The following is a 21,414-nucleotide window of genomic DNA, read 5'->3' on the forward strand; positions in this document are numbered from 1 at the left end:
AAATAATCAAGAAACACCATCCATGGCATCCCATAAGCCATGACCGAACACTGCCACTTTTCAGCTCCAACTAGTGGTAGTGGTCTCCCGTTAGGGTTTCGGACATCAAAATGAGGTTTCAGGATCCTGGGTGTTGGGCTTTGAGCCCTAAATAAAATTTATTTCAATGTAATCTTTTACATTCATTTATCAATAAAGAAACAGATTTATTTTCATTACTTATTTAATGTGTTATTCGGTTAATGTGATCATTTAGTTATTTATTTGATTTATAAATTCATCCAAATCCTTATCACATTGATATTCTTGTTTATTGTGTTGTCAACACATCGGAAAGTAATCAAGATTGGGTGATTAAATGTATTCATATGATTTATCAGTACACAAGGTTTAACTGATAGGATAATCTACAATGTAGTTTACTTGCACCTTAGATAAGTGTTATGTCTTTTCCAGAGCATTGGTTAAAGTAAGCTTGGGTTGGATGTATGGAGTTACATCGGAAGGGACCGATATTGAACTTGGGTAAGATATAATAAACTTACCGTAATATTTATTCAATTCAATATCACCTAATTGATCTTAGATCAAATGATCTTAATCCTGAGATGGTTAGGTTCTAGTTCAGTTGCACTATTTTTGTTCTTAAATCTGTTTGTTAAAGTCGACCAATGGATCTTCTTGTGACGTATAGATTAAGGACAAGGTAGTTCAATTGAGTGGGAGCGCTAATCATAGATACAAAATCTATAGCTTTTGTCCAAATATAGAAGTGAAATGATGATTTCCTTTATGCTTGGCTTAATAGAGATAAATGGTTGAGTACCCATTTTAATGATTATATTAGTTCACTCAAATATCATTTATAGGTAGCTAAGTATTTTAAGGATAAAATACACTGATTTCGATTTTATTTCAATTAGTTATGAATTTTTTTTTTAAAAAAATTAATACTATATCATAATAAAATTATTTTAGAGTAAATATAATATTTATACATGTATTACAATTTTGAATAAAATTATTAATTTTACATAAATAAATTTATAAAATATATGTATATATTTTATTAAGATGTAATTATTCTTATATAGATGTATACTTTGTTAATACGTGACTTAAAAAATGTATAACTAATTACAATTTAGAGATTATTCTTATTTATAACTAACTCACATTGGGACTTGATTTTTTTTTTTATAACAAATTAAAAGTTATTCTTAAATAGAGGTTCCATTGTATTTAAAAAAAAATAATCCGCTAAAATCTGTTAATTCAGAAAGATTTCTTTTATATATAAATGGTAAGATGTATAATAGTAGTTCATTTTAAGGATAACACTTAACCTTTCATTTTATATTATTTTTTACTAAAATTTATCCAAAAAACAAAAAACAAACTTGAACTGCAAACAAAGATCTCATACGAGACCCAGACCTCGTTAAGCTAAAGTAATTTTGTGTTTATAGTAGTATATAAATAAATTAATAAATAATCTGCGCTTTGCGTGCGATTATATATGAAAATCAAGTCATAAAGTTGTGTTAAATTTATTATTTTGTAAATAAATTTTTTAAATAAAATAATAAGATAAATTATTTTACCAAATTTACATTCTTACTAGTATTAGAACTTACCACCTCATATAATAGTGGAAATTTTAGTAGATAACATTATACCCAATTTTTGTAAGAAAATAAAATGGCTACCCTTACACAAGAACCCACATGCCAAGAGTGCCTTGAAGATACTAAAGTAAATCTTGCGACTTTGACCAAGACTTATAAATTTCAAATGAGTTAAGACATTCTTCTTGAGGGCCCCATAGCACTTCTAGAGGACTCAAGAATATTAACCAACCATTTAGTGTCGGGACTCACACCCAAGTGTGTCCAAACTAGAGTTCAAGGGTCGGCGCGAGTATTTTCACCCAAGAGACCTCAATTCGCTAAGGAAACCAAAAATGACTTGACTCGTTTAAGCATAAAATGGCTTAGATTTGTGAATAAAGTCAAAATGGCATAAAAATCTCATGGAATAAAGCCTATGCGCCCACTGTCATATGAAAATGGCAGTGCTCTCTAATTTTGGGAGAGCACTGCTACAAGGAGATGGCAGTGGTCACCACTTACAAAGCACCAAGGGAAAAATTTTCAAGTGTCTTCCCTAAACACCAAGGAGTTCAAAATAAGTGAAAGAAACAATTTTCTACCAAGGAACAAGCCTAGTCGACCCTTGCCATTTTTGTGGCACAATGAGTGGCAGTGGTCGGCCATGAAGAAGGGGAATGAGATTTCTTGCCAAAAATATTTCTTCACCAATAATATGTCAAAACCAAGTTAAAGAAGCCACTAAGTGATGTGGAAACCACTTGGCCGACTACTGCCACACTTTTGGGACAATTAGTGGCAATGGTCGGCCACCACATAAGGGGATGAGTTTCATTGGCCAAGTTGTATTTCCAACATCCATGTATCAAATACAAGTGAGAAAAGTCACCCAAGGCTTCATGAGCCCCTTATGCGACCACTCCCACTTATTTTGGCAAAAATGGTGGTAGTGCTCTCCTAAGCAATTGGCCAAGAACCAATGTCACTAAAGTAGTTTTCTAAGATCCACATGACTAAAATAATCAAGAAACACCATCCATGGCATCCCATAAGCCATGATCGAACACTGCCACTTTTCAGCTCCAACTAGTGGTAGTGGTCTCCCGTTAGGGTTTCGGACATCAAAATGAGGTTTCGGGATCCTGGGTGTTGGGCTTTGAGCCCTAAATAAAATTTATTTCAATGTAATCTTTTACATTCATTTATCAATAAAGAAACAGATTTATTTTCATTACTTATTTAATGTGTTATTCGGTTAATGTGATCATTTAGTTATTTATTTGATTTATAAATTCATCCAAATCCTTATCACATTGATATTCTTGTTTATTGTGTTGTCAACACATTGGAAAGTAATCAAGATTGTGTGATTAAATGTATTCATATGATTTATCAGTACACAGGGTTTAACTGATAGGATAATTTCAATGTAGTTTACTTGCACATTGGATAAGTGCTATGTCTTTTTCAGAGCATTGGTTAAAGTAAGCTTGAGTTGGATGTATGGAGTTGTATCGGAAGGGACCAATATTGAACTTGGGTAAGATATAATAAACTTACCGTAATATTTATTCAATTCAATATGACCTAGTTAATCTTAGATCAAATGATCTCAATCCTGAGATGGTTAGGTTCTAGTTCAGTTGCACTATTTTTGTTCTTAAATCTGTTTGTTAAAGGCGACCAATGGATCTTCTTTTGACATATAGATTAAGGACATGGTAGTTCAATTGAGTGGGAGCGCTAATCATAAATACAAAATCTATAGCTTTAGTCTGGATATAGAAGTGAAATGATGATTTCCTTTATGCTTGGCTTAATAGAGATAAATGGTTGAGTACACATTTCAATAATTATATTAGTTCACTGATATATCATTTATAGGTAGCTAAGTATTTTAAGGATAAAATACACTAATTTCAATTTTATTTCAATTAGTTATGAATTTTGAAAAATAAAAAAAAAATCAGGGGTGGCATCAACCCTTACCCGCACGGATACCCCATGAAACTCGGGGGTGCACGCATTTTGGATAGGTGTTATCTGAGGTTCCACGCCCATTCGGGCAAATTTTGTCTGAAAATTGGGCCTTGCGCCGTGTTTGCTCAATCATGATCACCATCCCACAGGCACGGATGGTATGCAATGGAAACCATCTGCACCAATTCCATTTTTTTTTTCGATATTTTCATTTTTCATGATTTTTTTCAAGGAATTAATTTTGAATTTTTTTGTGTAGTTTTGCATTTAGATTTTTATTTTTGAAATCTCAAATCTAATTATCAGTTTGAAATTAATTAATATTTTTAATTAATTTCAGATATTAGTAGATTTTGAACCTAAAAATAAATATAATCTTTTTTTTTTCTTAATTGGTTATCTTATTTTTAAAATTTGATTATTTTATCTTATTTTCAAATATAAGGTCAGATATTTTATATTTTATATTATTTAAATAATTTTATAAAATGACCTTATTTGAAATTTAAAATAAGATATATTTTAATAAAACAATCTTAAAAAATTTGGAAAATTAACAAGATATTTTCTGAACTTTCAATTTTTTATTATTTTTATTTAAATAAAATTATAAAATGAAATAAATGATATTTATTTATCATTTTAGTTTATTAGATATTTAATTTTATTATCTTTTAAAAATAACATAAATTTTGAAAAGTTAGTTGATATTTTTGAATAGATATTTAGGTTTGTTAAAACCCTAATTTTTCAAATTTATAAGTTGAAATTTTAAATTAATTATTTAATTTAATTTAATTATTTTTGAAAATAATCTTTTTTTATTTAAAATTTTGAAATCAATTTAATTATTTAATTAATTTAAATTAAATAAATCTTATATCCAACTATCCATCATGTTGCATGTGTGTGTTTTATATATTGTTTATTATTAATTTTTTTTTTTTTTATATAAAACCTATTATTGTTTAATCTAAATTGATATGGTTAACTTGTTGACAGATCCAATGATCTGATTTTAACCATAGTCTAATTGTCAATAGGTCAAATAAATAATTTGTAACAGGTAAATTTTGTAATCTTCTTTCATCTGTGTATAAACCTGGTAACATGATAGGATCCATCCAAATCAATGTGTGTCTGTGCCTATATGTTGCTTTGGGCCTAGATGAATATAGGGAACCCATTTAATTTGATGATTAAAATGGACTAGGTTGCTAAAATAAAATTATCACATTTGATAGATTTTATTTAGGTCCAATTAGTATTGGGCTTATTCAATGAATAACAGTTGTTTAATTAGGGTTAAATTCCTCTTCTTTTGCACCTTTGTCATCTTATTTGATTTTAGCGATTTTAGGTTGAGCTTTTTTTGGGTAAATTTTAGGGTTTAGGCAGAGCGTAGACTTTTGGGTTTCTCAAATTTACAAGCTTTTGGTTTGATAAATTTCATCTAGGAATCGAGATTTCTTTCTTTTTGTAACAATGTCCCAATCTGGTTCAAAAGTTTATCGTCTAGAAATTTTAGAAAGAGAGTGCCCCAGTGAACTTGCCATCCCGTTTAAACCCAGAATTTCAAAACCCCAGTCTAAATTAGAGATAAATGATGCAAAAATTAGGGACCACCTAGTAAAAACCCACCAAGATGATATTACTAGTCGCCACAAGTGCTTCTTGCAAGAAATAACAGAAGGCAAACGTCGTTTCTTGCGAGATGCTGCTTGGCCTGAATCCCATAGTTTACCATCTATTCCATTGGTTAGGCCTTTATTTTTACCCAGAGTCACGATTGCTTTTTCACCAGGTGCCCAGGATTTTGAAATCTTGACTTCCAAGCCTCGTAAATAAAAGACTCTCCAGGACCCTAATGTTACCTTCAAGGCTGAACTTATCGAGTCGAGGGTATGAGCCATCGGAGATTATGTAGGTGGCATCTTATGGACTTGTTGCATTGACCAAAAGCGAAAATGTCGGGTTAGATTTGTAGCCCCTGGCGAGTTTAGTTGCTACCCACCAGAACAACTCACTCGCAAAGCACCTGAGGGGACCAGTGGCGAGGCGAGTGCGAGTGGCACAACATGGATATTGGAGCCTCGAACACATCAGGGCTAGAGCAATTATCCCCCTATGAGATTACTATAAGGACTTCCTATACCATCTTAGAATTACCCCATTGCAGTTGATTCCTATTTCATATAGAATCCTTGCAAGTTTAAAGGTTTTGTACAAAATTTTAGGATGGGAGTGCCCCACTCCTCTGGAAATAGTGTATCTCCACTCTGTTAAGGCTGTTCCTGCGAGGAAGAATGCTGCAGGAGGTTTTTATTATCTTGAGACTCACATAGGCGATCGTAAGATCATTGTGGGGTTGCCAAACAAAACCCATTTCAAAGAGGACCTCTTTTGGATGACTGACCTCTCCCCAATCAATACAACCACCTTCCGCATAATATGTAAGTGACTATTTGCCTTAAACTTAGTTTTAAATTATTCCATGTTTTCAATTTTAGCTCCACTGACTTGTAATCTTATTATTTCGACAGTGGTCTCGAAAAGACCAACTCCTATCCTCGAGATGGCCAAGCGACGCAGGCACTTGCTGGGTCTTCCCTACGGTCTCTAATTAGTAGAGTTCCTTTTGAACGAGGTCAACTTGAGGTCCGTGGGCCTCCTCGCTGAGAACGAGTATACTAGTGATTACAAAGATCCCAAGTATGCATCGTGGCAGCAGGTTCTGGTCCCAGCAGATGAGGAAACTCAGGATTATGCAGCTTGGGCGCACTACCTTCAGAACCCAGTCCCTTGGGAAGCCGAAGAAGGAGCATCCCGAGGTAATCAATGTGGATGGTCACCCACAGTGCTTAGGGCCGAGCTTACCATATTAGTTTCTTTTTGAGATAGCCAGTATAATTTATACACCTAGAATCCCTTCCTCATAGATCGCATTGCACATAGGTTTGATAGTTAGTACCCAGAATTTCACGTTCAAATTAGTTGTACTAACTCCTACTATGGGATAGCCGAGAAATATGTGACCATGCTGGATAGGTCAGGTCATATATATTTAAGCTGGGATTTAGAACCAATTAATTCATACGACATATTTAGGATCACAGGATGTAGAAATTTTAGTTAATATTATAGTCCTCTCTCTTCGTCTTCTTATGATTATGGTAAATCCCTTAGGTGGGAAATAATTTCCCAATTTCCCCTTTTACTTGCTTTTAAACAAATGTTAACACATTGTTCTGTCTCGCAGAAATGGATCTCGAGGACCTCCTTCATTCTTCGAGCAAGAAGGGAAAGAAAAGGTTGACTACCTCAGAAACTTCCTCAGATGTCAACGTGGAGCCCCTCAAAAGGCCCAGGAAAACAACTGCCAATAAGAAAGTGAGCCTCACAGACTATTGACCTCGAGACTCCTGAGAACCAGGCTCAGACTCACCCTTTAGTCCTCGCACATACTGAAGAGCCCATTCCCAAAGCAAATCAGGTTGCAGCCTCTTCGATTGGCTGCTTTCAGTTTCACATCATTTTTCTCAGAAAGAGCTCCAGGCGACATGTCGCCTTGTACCAGACAACATGTCACCTAAAACAAAATATACGAACTCTCAAAATACGTTGAAACATGATGAAATTGTCTCCATGAAATAAGAGACGACATGTCGCCTGGTTCGTATTTTCAGCTCCAATTTGGAACTTTAAATCTCCTCTCTGAGATGTTCCCCAATCTAACATTCACATGTGAAATGAATAGTTATTTTGACCATTTCTAATGGCTAGAAACTTCCTTTGTATGCCTCCAAATGTAATTATACTATTTACATATTATTAAAGTTTGATTTATTTATTACGATTCTATTTCACAATGTAATTCCTTTAATATTACAACTATATATTTATTATACTATATGATATGTAAAATCTCTTATGTTACAAAATTATGTACACAATGTATATATTATTCATTTAATAAATATATCTTATAACAATTTTTAATTACAATATTATATTATTTATTTAATATATAAATAATATAACATAATTTTGGTCTAATTTTATTTCTAGTTCGTCATTTCTTACTGTTTTTTATTTCATTTTTTGCTGTAAAAGGATGGGATATTGTCAATTTATCATTAATTGAGTTGATAATAAAGTAATTTTGTACCAATGTAACAAGTAAGAAAATAATTGTGAGCTTTAATAATTTTGTAAAATTGATGAGTCTAATGAATCTTTTCCTGCTCCTGCTGATCCTGAATCAGAATCTGATGAAACAGAGTCTGAAGATGTTGCTGCCCCTGTTCCAGAAGCAATGGTTGCCCCTGCACCAGTCACTTCACCATTGTCTTTAAAGGGTAAAGGCAAGAAACCAGTCACTGGACCTATATCTTCTCCAAAGATGAAAGGTGCACACTTTAAAACTCATTCTCTGTTATTTTGCTATAATGATAATGCCCGAGACATGGTTATTTATGCACAAAGAAAATTTCTTGTTGAAAGAAATTATATTTTGAATGATCAACGTCTATATGGTGTTCTTAACATTCTTCAAGAGAGAAAATGGGTAGGTTCTTTGGCTAATTTTTCTGGTTATGTGGATAGGATTGTTAAAGAGTTCTATGCCAATAATGAAATTGTTGATTCTAACTCTAAAATGTTTTGCAAAGTGTTTGTGAGAGGTCATTGGTTTTCTTTCTCTCCATAGGATGTAGCAAAAGCATTGCATCTTCCTTCTCTTGCTATTCCAGATGAAGAGGAGAGTGAACCTGTTGACAAGGATGAGGTTCTTTATGAGATTGTGGGTCAAAAGATGGTGTGGCCTCAAAATTCTGTTATCTCGGTCACCAATCTCACTTTCATGTATGTCGTGCTTCACAAGTTTGCTACAACAAATTGGAAACCGACTTCTCACACTGCAACCATCTCTTTTGATATGGCTTCTTTCTTGTACAAGGTTGGAACTGGACATGATATTGATTTGGCCACTGTCATCTTTAACCAAATCATTAGTTTTCGGAAAGGTAACAAGAAAAATATGAATATTCCTTTTCCTCAAGTTATTTACAAAATTTTGAGTATGCAGAAAAGTGATCTCAAGATAGAGCAAGAGGATTTGGTGGCTCCTTCCACTGCTGCATCTAACAAGGCTTCTGCACCAATTCTTGATACTGTTGAAGCCTCATCATCCAAGAAATCCAAGACTCAATCTCTAGTATTTGCTTCGGATGACCTTCCTGCAGAAGCTCTTCGTCCAACTACTTCAGCTTCTGTCAGAGAAGAACTCTGTGGTGTTTGAGCTTCTCTTGATGCCTTAACTGATCGAGTTATGAATCTTGAAGGACTCTAACGTTCACTTTTGGATGCTCTCAAAGCCTTGTCTAAGGCCCCAGAAGCTTAGTTTTTCTTGTCCTTTTTAACTTTTTGTTCTCCATTCCCAAGAACATTGATACTTTCATTAGTCTTAGGTTTGGCATATTTGTTTCGTTTATGCTTTTGGTACTTTGGCTACTTTGAAAGACACAAAGGGGAGAGTAGACTCAAAAACCTGTTATATTTTGATTTGTGCAACTCTGGACCTTCTTATTTTGAGGGGGAGTTAAGTTTTATTTTCATGGTTGTTATAAGTTATGCATGCTTGTAGGGGAGTTTTCTCTTTTCTTATCTCTAACATGCGTGTTGCAGGTTTTTAGTTTATTTTTGTCTATCAAATTGCCAAAGGGGGAGATTGTAAAATTTTTTATTATCATACTTGATAAAATAGACAAAAAATAATATTTGTGGTATTTTCAAAATTGTTCTTATGTATTTATTCATTATTTTCAAAAATATGGTTTCATTTTCTTGTGTGAAAAGACTTTTCAAAATCAGATCTTATTCCTATTTGACTTTGGTGAAATAAATATGTGTTTTCCTTTTATATCATATTTGATTTTATTCTTTGCTTTTTAAAGAAACTCTTATTCATATTTTATTCTTTTTGATCTGATTTCTTGACCAAGAAACCGTGTACAGCTATGAGATTTAATGTTGTCAAAGTTGTCTTATTTATTTATGAAAATTTTGCTAAAACATTGTCTAGGTTTTCTGTATCTATTTGAACGGATTGATTGTCTGTTTAAATAGATTTTGACTTTCCGTTTTTGGGAAGATTTTCATTTAATGGAGCTGGTGTGCTCTAGTAGATTGCATTCCGTTTGCTGCAACAACCTCCGTCGATAAGTGACAGTCCCCTGCACTGTATGAACTACAGGTTGAAAAAAAACGAAAGCAATTCTAAATTTGACGGGTCAGTTGAAGTGTGAAGTTCAGCTGCGTGCATTGGGGAAATGGAAAAAATAGGTTATATGAGAAGATGAAGATTAAAAATTAGTTTTTTAAAAGAATAAAAAGTAAAATTAATTTTGATTGGTTGTTAATTTTTTTAATTGGGTGTCAGATTTTTTTTTTTTTTTTCATGAAAGAAATTTTAATAACCTAGAAAGAAATGAATTTTACACATTCTTAACTTTTAAAAGTCATATAGATCAATAGTTCAAAAAGTATATATATAGTATAAGAACAAAAATATAATCACAATTATACTATATAGAACACTTCTTAATGGGTATTAACCATGAATGGTTACTAAACAAATTTAACTAAAAATATTAATTTTAAAAATTTGAAACCATCTAATTTTGATCTAATAACGAATAATGAAATAACAAATTTGAATTTCTATGCTTAATATAACTACTTAATTAAAAAAAATATCAAAATATATCTCTTTTTACACTATATCAAAAATATATTCATACAAAAATATTTAACTCAAACTCAACTTTTTCTTTTCTTATTTTTCTTGCTAAAAAACTTTTTTAATTTTTTTTTACCGATGGAACAATCTCAGCCCATATGATATAAAAATGAGAGATTTTTTTTTAATTAGATAGAAAAATTAAGCATAAAAACTCAAAAATTTCTAATTTTACCCATTCATGGGTAATACCCATTAAGAGTGCACCCTATACTATATATATAGAGTTATTTGCGTCTGACAACGGAAATATTAAATTATTTGCATAATTACTGTCAGCTTTTTTATTGTTTCAAATACCGTGTTCCTTTTTATTTATTTTAGACACGTATACCGATACAGAACAACTTACCTTTAAATATTAGCCCTTTTCTTTATTATACACACGTGGTCACCCTTTTTCTTTATATCTTTTCAACACGCCCCATTAGGATTTTTTTGGTCTATTTCTTATACACATTCTCTCTCTCACTTTTTTTTTAATTATTAGTTAAAAAGTTTAAAAAATATTTTTAGTTACACCATTAATCATTTGTATTTAAAATAAAGGTAACTTTTAAGTTTTGATTTTTCTATTTAATTAATATAAAAAATCTCTCAAAAAAAATATTAATTATACCACGTTACAACTAAATTATTTACAAATATATTGCCATTTATTTTTGTACCGGTGATTTTTTTTAAAAACTTGTGATTTTTTAAAATAGGTTAACACATATACTAATATACTTTAGTAACTCTCTTCAAGGCTTCATCTACACATTTTTTTTACTAATTATTTTTTTTTGTCTTTATGAGGCTCATGACATATAAAGTTATTTTTTTTAATAATGATTATAAACTTATCAAACATTCTCTATATTCTTCTATTTTTCTATTAAATATTTTAAGTTTTTTTTAATATTTTGTTAATAAATAAATAATTGTTAAATTTAAATAAAATTTAATGTATCAAACAATTTAATAAGTTACTATTTTTTTTTTTTAAATTTTCTATTTAAACATTACAAAATTAAATAAAAATAAACTTATTTTTATAAAATTATTTAAATAGATTTATAAAATTATTTATAAATAAAGTGAATAGTATCTGAAATATGAGTTACATTAAAAAAAGCAACCTCAAGGTATCTTAAATAATAAAATAACACAATATAGTCTAAAAATAGAAAAAAGAAACAAAGAAGTTTCTTCTAATAGTAGTCTATTTTTTTTGGAGACAAAAAAATATATGTTTTTCACATATTAAAATAGTTATTTTTATTATTTATATATGTATAAAATTCTGAAATAAAATTTTTAATAGAAAAGTAACTAATTGATATATTATTCACATCAAAAGCAACTAAATAGGTTCTTTTTTCAAAACTCAAAAAAAGCGAAAATTTCTAGAAATGACATTTTTTTCAGTTTTTTCTAATTTCGGCAATTGTTTTGAATTTCGGTATACATGCTGACGTGGCACAACGGTATTTGTGCAAATAATTCTCTTAAAGGTATTTTTAAAATTAAAATCAATTTTAGGTATAATATTGTAAAAATCCCATGAACTTTTTTGGCCGTTAAAAATTCCTCTTGAACTATTGAGATTGTTAAATTTAAGGACTTTTGTCTAATTTTAGTAAAAAAAATCTAACATGGATGAAAGTTCAAGGGGCATGATTTAGTACATATCAAAGTTTGAGGGGCATGATTTGGTAGATATCAAAGTTTGGGGAGCATGGTTTAGTACATAAACAATCACTAAAACAGTAAAATTGAATGAAATTAGACAAAAGTCCTTAAATTTAACATTCTCAATAGTTCAGGGGGAATTTTTAATGGCCAAAAAAGTTTAGGGGGCACGATTTACTACATGTCAAAGTTCAGGGAGAAAAATTACTAATTAACCTAAAAATATACTAAAAAATCGTATTTTATGTAAATAAAATATAAAAACCATATAAATATTAAACTTTGTACTGACCATATTTTTGTAATTTTTTTTTTGTTGTTTTTGTTTTTTATTTTTTTTTTGTTTTTTGAAATTATCATACCATTTGAAAAGAAAAAAAAATGGGCATTTTACAAAAATACTAGATTTGGGGTAATACTTTTCAATTTTACTACGACACGGCAGAAATAACATTTATACTGTCATCTCATTTTTTTTCTTTAATACTGTAAATACCAAAATAAAAGTATGAGACCTTCATCTTTCACAACCACAGACATAACCACCACAACAACACCAGGACAACCGGAAAATAACCATTAATTCCGACAAGATTGAGCAAAAGTAATAAAATCGACGTCAAATAAAAAATCATGGCAAAACAACGGTAAAACAACACTAAAACAATCAAACAAAACAAAAGAAAAAAATGATTAAAAAAAACAAACAATCTGCTGCACAACCTCAACACCAGATGCAAAATCAACTATATTTGCAAGTCTATTTCTAGAAAATTATAATAAAAAAAAACTACTACAACAACACTGAAACAACACAAAAACAAATGAAGCAAATATAACTACTTAAAAATATATAAAAGAAACACACACCTCAAAACTCTCTTATGAGTGAGCTCGTCAAATGTATTTATAGGAGAACCAGAATAAAAAAACTACAAAAATAGCTAAATAAATCATGAAAAACAACACTAAAATAAATAAAAAAAATAAAAGAAAAAAATGATTAAAAAATTAACTTTCTTTGTGCACAAAATTAACAAAGAAAGTTCTTGCAAATATAGAATGAAAAAATCATAGACAGTAATAGTCTTACCTTCCATTAAAGTGGTGAAATCTAGAAGACAAAAAAAAAAAAAAAACGAGGATGGAAGCTTGCTGGGAAAAGAAACAACATAACAAATGCAACAAATGTAGGGAGCTGAGTCACAACAAGAGAACATACAGGAGAAAACATCAAAAATAAAAAGAAGCAGAACAACTAAAAAACACCAGTGGAACAGCGGAGAAAAACTGAACATATATTGGAGTATACGATATTGAAAAAAATAACTTACATACAAATTTTATTATTTTCATATTACTATTTAAAATATACCAGTATAATAATATTTTGAAAAATGTGATAAAAAATGAAAGAAAACAACATTAAAACAACCTTAAAACAACAATAAAACAAACCAGCAACAGAAAAGAGTAAGTTGGAGAAAGATGGTGGACTTGAAAGTACGGTAGAGATGGAGCTAACGATTTGAGATCAAAGACACCGAATGACATAAACTTAGTGGAAGTTTTTGAAAGATTTATACAAAAAGTTCATCACAGAGCAAGTTCTCTATCTCTCTCTCACACACACAACCACACTCTTATCTTTCCCGATTCTTCTTCTTCTTCTTCCTCTTTAACATGCTGTTGTTTTTGTTACTAGCTTTTATTTGGATAATGTTGTAGACTTGAGAAAAAGAAAAGAAAAAAATGAAGAAGAAGGTGAATAGTGGAGAGAGAGCCCAAACACAATGAAAAAATATATATATATATAAATGAAGAATGAGGTAAATAATGAAAGTTATTATACATTACAAAAAAAAAAAATAACGTGTAGAAATTAAATTTTTTCATGATTATATTTTTTTAAAAAAAAAAATCACAAAAGTGACAATACATCACATCAAAACTTTTTTCAATACAATAAAAAATTTTATAATTAGTTTTTTTTTAAATATATATATGTGACTGATTGACGTGACAACTAATTTTCCCATTAACTTTTATAATTTAAAAAAAAACACACATTTTAAAGTGATAAGAAAATACATTTTGAAGCCCAACGTATAAAAGTTATAAATTATACAGTATAAATATAAATTATACCGCCTAACAGTATAAAAGTAAAAAAAAAAATAACGTAGAAAGAAGTCCAGGGCCGTACAAGGTCCACTAACTTCAAATGCTATATACAACCCAGGCCCAAATATTTTCTTTCTGTAAATTTTATCTTCAACGGAGATAGGATTCCATTAAAAAGAAAAGAAAAATAAAAACGAGAAATAAAAAGAGCGCGACAAAAGAGAGCGAAACGGGGGGAGTAGTGAGTAAGTAGAGAGAGTTGAGGTTGAGTATGCTTCAACTGGGTAGGATCGTACGACAATGGCCGATTTTCAAGGACCATTACTGTGCTTTTGCGGCTTACCATCGTTCTCCATTCTCACATTCACTACCGCCCAACACCAAAACAACACTTCATCGTTTCGCATCAACTAGAGTGCGTTCCGCTCGCCGCAACAACCTCCGTCGATCAGGCGGCCTTATATTGCCCAAGTCCCCGGCACCGTCTGATCTTCAGGTTGAAAAAGACGAAAGCGGTTCGGAATCCGATGGTTCCAAGAGCCGGAACCAGTTGAAGCGCGAAGCTCAGCGCGCTGTGCGTTGGGGAATGGAGCTCGCTTCCTTCTCCACACCTCAAATTAAACGTATCCTGAGGTGATTCAAGCTTCTGTTTCTATCTGAAATCTCCGAAAAACTTTATTATATTGCATGCGTTTTTTTTTTTTTGGTGCATTTGAGTTTTTTACTTTTACCTTAATCGGGATTGCAGTCTGGCTTCTCTTGATAACGATGTGTTTGAAGCCCTAAAGCTGGCCAAGGTGCGTTTATAAGCTGTTTTCTTTTTTGGATTAGTCTATTAGTTTTAATAGAGAATTTGGATAGCTTTTGTAGCGGTTTTAGTTTGTAGCTAAGGTGTTTGATGTTTTGTCTCAGAAATTGGGTCCTGATGTCCGAGAAGGAAAGCGAAGGCAGTTCAATTACGTTGGTATTCATTTTCCTTCTTGAATTTTGATTTGTGCATACAGAATGTTCCAGGTGACATTGTTTTAGCAGAACATTAATTGAGAAGTTAGGAATTTAAAACTAAGATTATCGTAGTATTATCATCACTCTGTCTTAAATTGAGTTATAAAGTATGCATTATATCATTGAATTTGCTAACACAAATTTTATCAACTAAATTATAAGCTGGGGTTTGGAGAGATACGACCTTATGTTTGCACATTAAGTAAATTTCGTTGTCCTAAATTTCCATTACAAATCCTAGGGTGATGCTTTAGACTTCAGAAGTGGGATACCACAAGTCTTTGAACTCACCGATTCAAATACTTCTTGATGAGTTCTTGGAGAAAATGTTGATCTTAGAAGGCTAGAGAGTGAGAATTGAAATGTGTGATCAAGGTTCTCAACTCTAAAAGCCATTTTTACGTTGTAATATATGTTCATTAGATCCAACCAATAGGATTAGACCTCTTAAAGGCACTTTTTGGGGCAAAAACCTCAAGCTGTACGAACGCAGCAGGCAACACGTCGTATGCCAGGCAATGCGTTGTCCTACGACAGGTGACGCGCTTCTCATGCCTTCTTTGCGTGTGTGCGACGCGTTTCCTTCTAGGAAACGACAGGCCTCTAGAGCCATCCATTTCTCAAAAAGTGACTTTAAACACTTCCAATGCTCCCGAACTTTTTGGGCATGCTTCAATCCTTTATTGTATCACTTCTGATCCTAATTTTTTTTTTTCAAATTCCTACAACAAAAGGTCAAATTTCACTCACCATTATGTGAAATCAATATATATTTTACATTTGTAATACCACTTAACCATACCAATCTCAATACTTATAATCTAATGTACGGATTTAGGAAAACTACTACGCGAGGTAGAACCAGAGTTGATGGATACATTAATTCAGGCTACAAAAGATGGTGACCATAGTAAGCTACAGATATTAGTTGGTTCAAGGACAATGAACGATGAAGATAGTGATGAAGTGTATGAAGAAACTGATAGTGAAGAGGACGTGGAGGTGGGCTATATACTATTCTATATTATTTTATTTCCAGCATTAGGGTTGCAAAAACAAAACTTTTCATTTGATTTTTCAAGCACTGGTGCAGGAATTTCACATTGATATAGCAACCAGATGGTTGGATGGCTTAGTCAATAAAGACATTGAGATAACAAATGAGGTTTACTCAATTCACAGTGTTGATTTTGATCGTCAGGTGAGTTGTATAATATGATATGATTTTCATGTGATAAAAGTATCTTCTGCATCATTGATAACTATCTAAATTTGAAGTTAATAAGCATATGCTGGTTGGTTAGTAATGTAAAATTTTTATCTTGTGTATTTATTTTTGGATGTTTAGGGGACCTCATCCAAGGAACAAGTATCTGGAATTAGATTAGATAGGATCTGTTTGTAAATTGTTTTAGTTTAAAGGCTGCAGTTTGACATTTTGCAATAATAGCTAGCTTGCTGATTGAGTTGTATATTGTAAGTTAGTCATACTTGAGAGCTCTGTATTCGTTAGATTGTGAACAGGGTTTGATCTGGGACTTGGGGATTGATTGTTTCCTGGGAAAACTTGTTGAAAACTGAATCATTTTGTTTGGTGAGTTTCTTGTTATTTGTGAGAGCTTTTTCTTTTTGGAAATTAGGATCCCCACCAAACCCCTACAATATTTGGGACCATGAAACTATAGCAATTTCTATATAAGTATTCAGGAGCGACTCGAACCTCAGACCTTGTGGGGCAAACCACATGTTTGACTATTTGGACTACCCTTCTTGGGTGAGAGAGCTTTGAGAGTGTATTAAGCAACTTATAGGGAATTAGACTAGGGTTTGTCCTGCCTTGTATGTAGAAAGGATGTATATTTCTGTGTTCCATTGTTTCCTCCTTTTCTTCTGTCTGAGTTTGGAGGTTCTTCTCACTGGTTCTTTGTGGTAGATAATTTCTATTTTTCATTGGTCTTTTCGAGTGATTCGTGAGAAAGATTAATTATTTATTTCATGCACTCTGTTACTTATATTACCAGTTTGTACACAGGAATTGCGTAAACTTGTTAGAAGAGTCCACGAATCTCAAGAAAAGCTCAAGAATGCTGTTGAGGAAAATAAGGGGGAAATAGATGCCGCGATTCTGCTCGCTAGAAGATCTCTCAAGCGTTTCCTTCTTGTACTTGTGAAGCAAATGCCGAGTGCCTGAGTATGTGATTGAGACTCCAAATGGTATTCTCTATGTGCTACTAATTATTAATTTGAAACGATGCATCTGTTACAAACTTACACTGTGCCTCCATTATAGCTGAAAAAACTACAACAAAGTGTTAAATTCTCACTAACTAAATAACTATTTATTTGCAAATGCATTTGGCTCTGTGCTGCAAGTATTGGGTATAGGAGTTGGTTTCTATGGTATTAGGTCAGGTTTTTATTTGAGTCTCAGCTTTTAACCTTGAATTTTATTCCGATGGCATCTTTATTTTGTCATTCACTCTTATTTTGCATTTTTGAAGGAGATTGTTGATGTTTTAAAAGTCGTCACAAAAAATTCTGCTGCCACTATAGTTAGGTGTTAATATTAACTGATAAACAGACAGCTACAAAAGGAAATTTGGAATAAAAAGGGGCTGGTTTTATATATAGAGCTGTTATTAGGTATCTTTAAAGTATCTAAATACCACACGAAGTGACACTTTATTAGTAGATTTTTTTTTTGGCCAATTACTTCATTAGTGATTAACGATACCAATTACCAACATTACCTAATAATATTAAAAAGTGTGAGACTTGATATCCAATTGCACCTATAGTGATAAGGGTATGTCATATTATGTATTGTTGGGCAGTTGTGCACCTTAAGGTGCCCCCCTTAGCGTTAATCTTTTATTTATTTATCAGTCACTTTACCAAATCAATGCTAGTGTGTGAAGATGGAAGTGTGGAGTGGGTTTATTCTAATTATAAGTTTTAATTAGTGTACATTAATATTGTTAAAAAAGTGAGAAAACAAGTTCAAAATGTAAGTTTTGATATTTAATAAAAAGTTGTACATTAGCGTAGTATCTACAAAGAGATGAGGTGATTTGGGCTCAAATAGTCAAATTCTAATATGAGCCTGTAAGCGAGGTAGAATTTGAACCCTAATATGAAAAATGGTGTAGTTGTCGTTTAGTTTATAGTCTGACTATAGGTGTACCAATAATAATAGTAATAGGATGATTATCGTGATTAAATTTGCTCCTATTCTTTTGGGTCACTCTTTGATGCAAGGAAGAGAAATAAAATAACTATTGGTTTTTTTTTTTGAAGGACAGATTTTTATTAAATGGTTAGACGGACAAAAGTCCCAAAAGTCAGGCAAAACAAGCTACACAAAAACGAAGATGATCCAAACAACAGTCTCACAATGGAAATGACCCAAACAACGACATAAACAAGTCGATTATTACATCAAAAGACAAACCTACCCCTAACTATTTGTTGTTCTCATTCTCATTAATGTGTGATCTCTTCTGTTTCCATATAATAAATTAAATTATTATTATTATTATTATTATTGTTGTTGTTATTATTATTATTAATATAATTATTATTATGATGCTTGAATGTTGAACCGATGATATTGATAGGTAAGAATAAAGGGGAAAGACTCAAGGGGATGCTACAAAGGGGCAATCGTATAGGATTTGTCATAATGAAAACAGCAATTTTTTCCTGATAAAATAAGCAATCCTCCTGCCTGACAATAATGGTGTCAAGTGTTTCAAATTTTGCCTACTTTTTGCATCAGCTGATGTGATTTTAATATTTGGCCATACATATTAAGTCGGTTTTGACATTGTTATCACATAATAATTGAGAAGAAACTTACAAAACAAGTGTTGCCATTTTTTCTTCTTTCCAAGTACTTTAATTTATGTAAGCAGACAGTATGATTTCACACATTCTATATTCTAATAAATTCCCTTAGGTGTGTATTTTAATACTTTCGAATTACGTCAATTTGCATCTACTTTTGGAGTGTAATTTTTTGGTATTGTATATAGTACTTTCTTACTGTTTCTTTCTTCTATTTTATAACAGCTTTAAAGTCAAACCTTAAACCCATCTAAATTTCCATAGCTATTTACTTCCTTTTTTGGGGTGATTTAAAAAAAAAAGTCCATAAGTATCATCTCAAAGCTTCAAAATTTTGGTGCCTGCTCACCAAAATACTTGACTAGTGACTAAAACCAACGTATGTTACCAAGGTCATTGGAGCTTCTTTAACAGGTCTTCAGATGCAAATACAGACAAGGGTCGCAGTTGAAACAGGTAAGTATATACGCAGCCTTTGTCATGCCAATTTGCAAAAGGGATATTTTATTGTTCATTGCTTGTTTTTATTAAGAAGCCAGCTGTGGTGTTAATTACTTTTTTCCATTATCATGATTAAGATAATCATTAAAAGGGCAAGTTGTTTATGACGATAGAAAGTGAAAAACTAATATAATGCTCAATGTGGTCCATATATATACTTGGAGATATTAGAGTATAAGAGGTCAGGCTAATAAGGGGTAAGAATCTATTTCATTTCCAATCCCCACCACTGATTTATATAGAAATACAATGCCACTCCCTTTATTATATGTTGAGTATTGTTATTTGGTAGTAGTAGTTTTGCTGGATAATACTATCACTAGCGTTTATATTTCATAATAATTATTAAAATAAAATATATATTTTTATTTTTAAATATTTAACTAATTAATTAATTATTTATATTGTATTATTTTACAAATAAGATAGGATTGTCAGAAGCATTCTAGTAAGCTGTAGATTTTTTTTTTATTTAAGATTTATGATATTTAATTTGCGCTAATAATGATACGATATTTCACGGTGATATTGAATGCCTGTAGTAGTTTTAAACATTTTTTTTGTGAGGCAAACATTTTTTTTGTCCTTTCTAGCGGGGAATTTGGTATAACTGAAGTAGAAAACAGAGATACTAATAAAGGAAGTACGTAAATCAATACAAAATATCCTCAAATAATACGTGGTTGAATTATATATGGGGCTGATTTTTTTGTGAAATAAAAGGACATAATTATTATGTATATATACATATTAAAGCCAATGATAAGATTCTAGTCAAGATGAACATTTTTGTTTTTGTTTTAATAGTGCTGTAAATTGATGTGTGTTGTATAAGATAATAAGAATGCACACAAAGCATAAAATTTATAGAGAGTACTTCTACTGTCTACTGTTAAAGATTTTAATTCTTATTTCATCTTATTTTTTTTATTGGGGACGGAATATTTATTTATAAAACTATTAAATTACGTAAAAGTAAAATATTACACATTATTTATTAATCTATATAATAATTATTATACAAAAATACAATTTAAAAAATTATACAAATGGCACTGACATACTAAAAAAGATACAAACACATATTATAAAATATAAAATATTAATAAAAAAATAATTAATAAAATTAAACGGGTCTCTATCGGAACGAAGAGTGTCATTCCTGTCCCCACCTGTTTAACATTTGGGGACAAAAAATGATTCTCGTTCCCGTCTCGTTCCCCATTTAGACAGAGAATTCCTGCTGGGCGGGTCCTTGCAGGGCCCATCCTCTTGAGAAAATGTACATCCCTAGTGTCGTGTCGTGTTGGTCTGACCCATAACTTTTTGTAATTTTCAAAATATGAGTTGTGTTGTACTGTGCTATAAGAAAATATGAATCGTGTGGTGTCGTGATAATATTTTTAAAGGGTAAGTCTAATAGTTTGTGCTATGTTTTACTCATATATATATATATATATATATATTTTTTTTTAAAGGTGGTTAGCTTGTTTTTATATCTAGGTTCGAGTTCGTATTTTAGTTTTTCACATTTTTTTACAACATTGAGCTGATTACTAATATTAATATATATATATATATATATATATATATATTTCTTCGATTATATTTATATAAGTTTTTAATAGTATTTTACAGAAAACTTTATAAAAAAATATATTAAAATTAATCAAATTTAAATATTTAATTATAAAAACTCAATTTTTTAAATTACACTCTACAAATGAATTAATACATAATTTTAATTATACATTCTTTAATAATTTTAATTGTAAATAATTATAAAATATTCATCTATATTCAACTAAATTTATTATATTATAATATATGTGCAAAAAGAAATTATTTGTAAGTAGGGTACATAATTAATATATT

At 31.1% G+C, this 21,414-nt stretch overlaps 1 protein-coding gene across 6 annotated transcripts; it reads left to right on the forward strand.

Annotated features, from left to right (window-relative positions):
- Nucleotides 1-14,325: 14,325 nt before the first annotated feature.
- LOC115698404 (uncharacterized) lies at nt 14,326-19,173 on the forward strand. 6 transcript variants are annotated; one of them, XM_030625552.2, is made up of 7 exons: nt 14,326-14,820; nt 14,936-14,984; nt 15,100-15,151; nt 16,031-16,194; nt 16,286-16,393; nt 17,225-17,406; nt 18,810-19,173. In XM_030625552.2, exons 1-6 carry the CDS (start codon nt 14,459-14,461, stop codon nt 17,381-17,383), a joined length of 894 nt encoding a protein of 297 aa, XP_030481412.1. In that variant the 5' UTR covers nt 14,326-14,458; the 3' UTR covers nt 17,384-17,406; nt 18,810-19,173. The 6 variants fall into 6 exon arrangements, with proteins under 6 accessions (XP_030481412.1, XP_030481416.1, XP_030481411.1 ...); XM_030625556.2 differs by having other exon boundaries at nt 17,225-17,383; XM_030625551.2 differs by lacking the exon at nt 18,810-19,173 and adding an exon at nt 18,490-18,782.
- The last annotated feature ends 2,241 nt before the right edge of the window (nt 19,174-21,414 follow it).

This window comes from Cannabis sativa, chromosome X (genome assembly GCF_029168945.1).
Source record: "Cannabis sativa cultivar Pink pepper isolate KNU-18-1 chromosome X, ASM2916894v1, whole genome shotgun sequence".
Taxonomy (NCBI): Eukaryota; Viridiplantae; Streptophyta; class Magnoliopsida; order Rosales; family Cannabaceae; genus Cannabis; species Cannabis sativa.

Bases quoted from the DNA above. Each gene is read 5' to 3' on its own strand.
- LOC115698404 (XM_030625552.2), top strand. From the start codon at position 14,459: ATGCTTCAACTGGGTAGGATCGTACGACAATGGCCGATTTTCAAGGAC. The intron at 15,152-16,030 runs GTATTCATTTTC...GTACGGATTTAG, and splicing joins AAGGCAGTTCAATTACGTTG to GAAAACTACTACGCGAGGTA. The intron at 16,195-16,285 runs GTGGGCTATATA...GCACTGGTGCAG, and splicing joins ATAGTGAAGAGGACGTGGAG to GAATTTCACATTGATATAGC.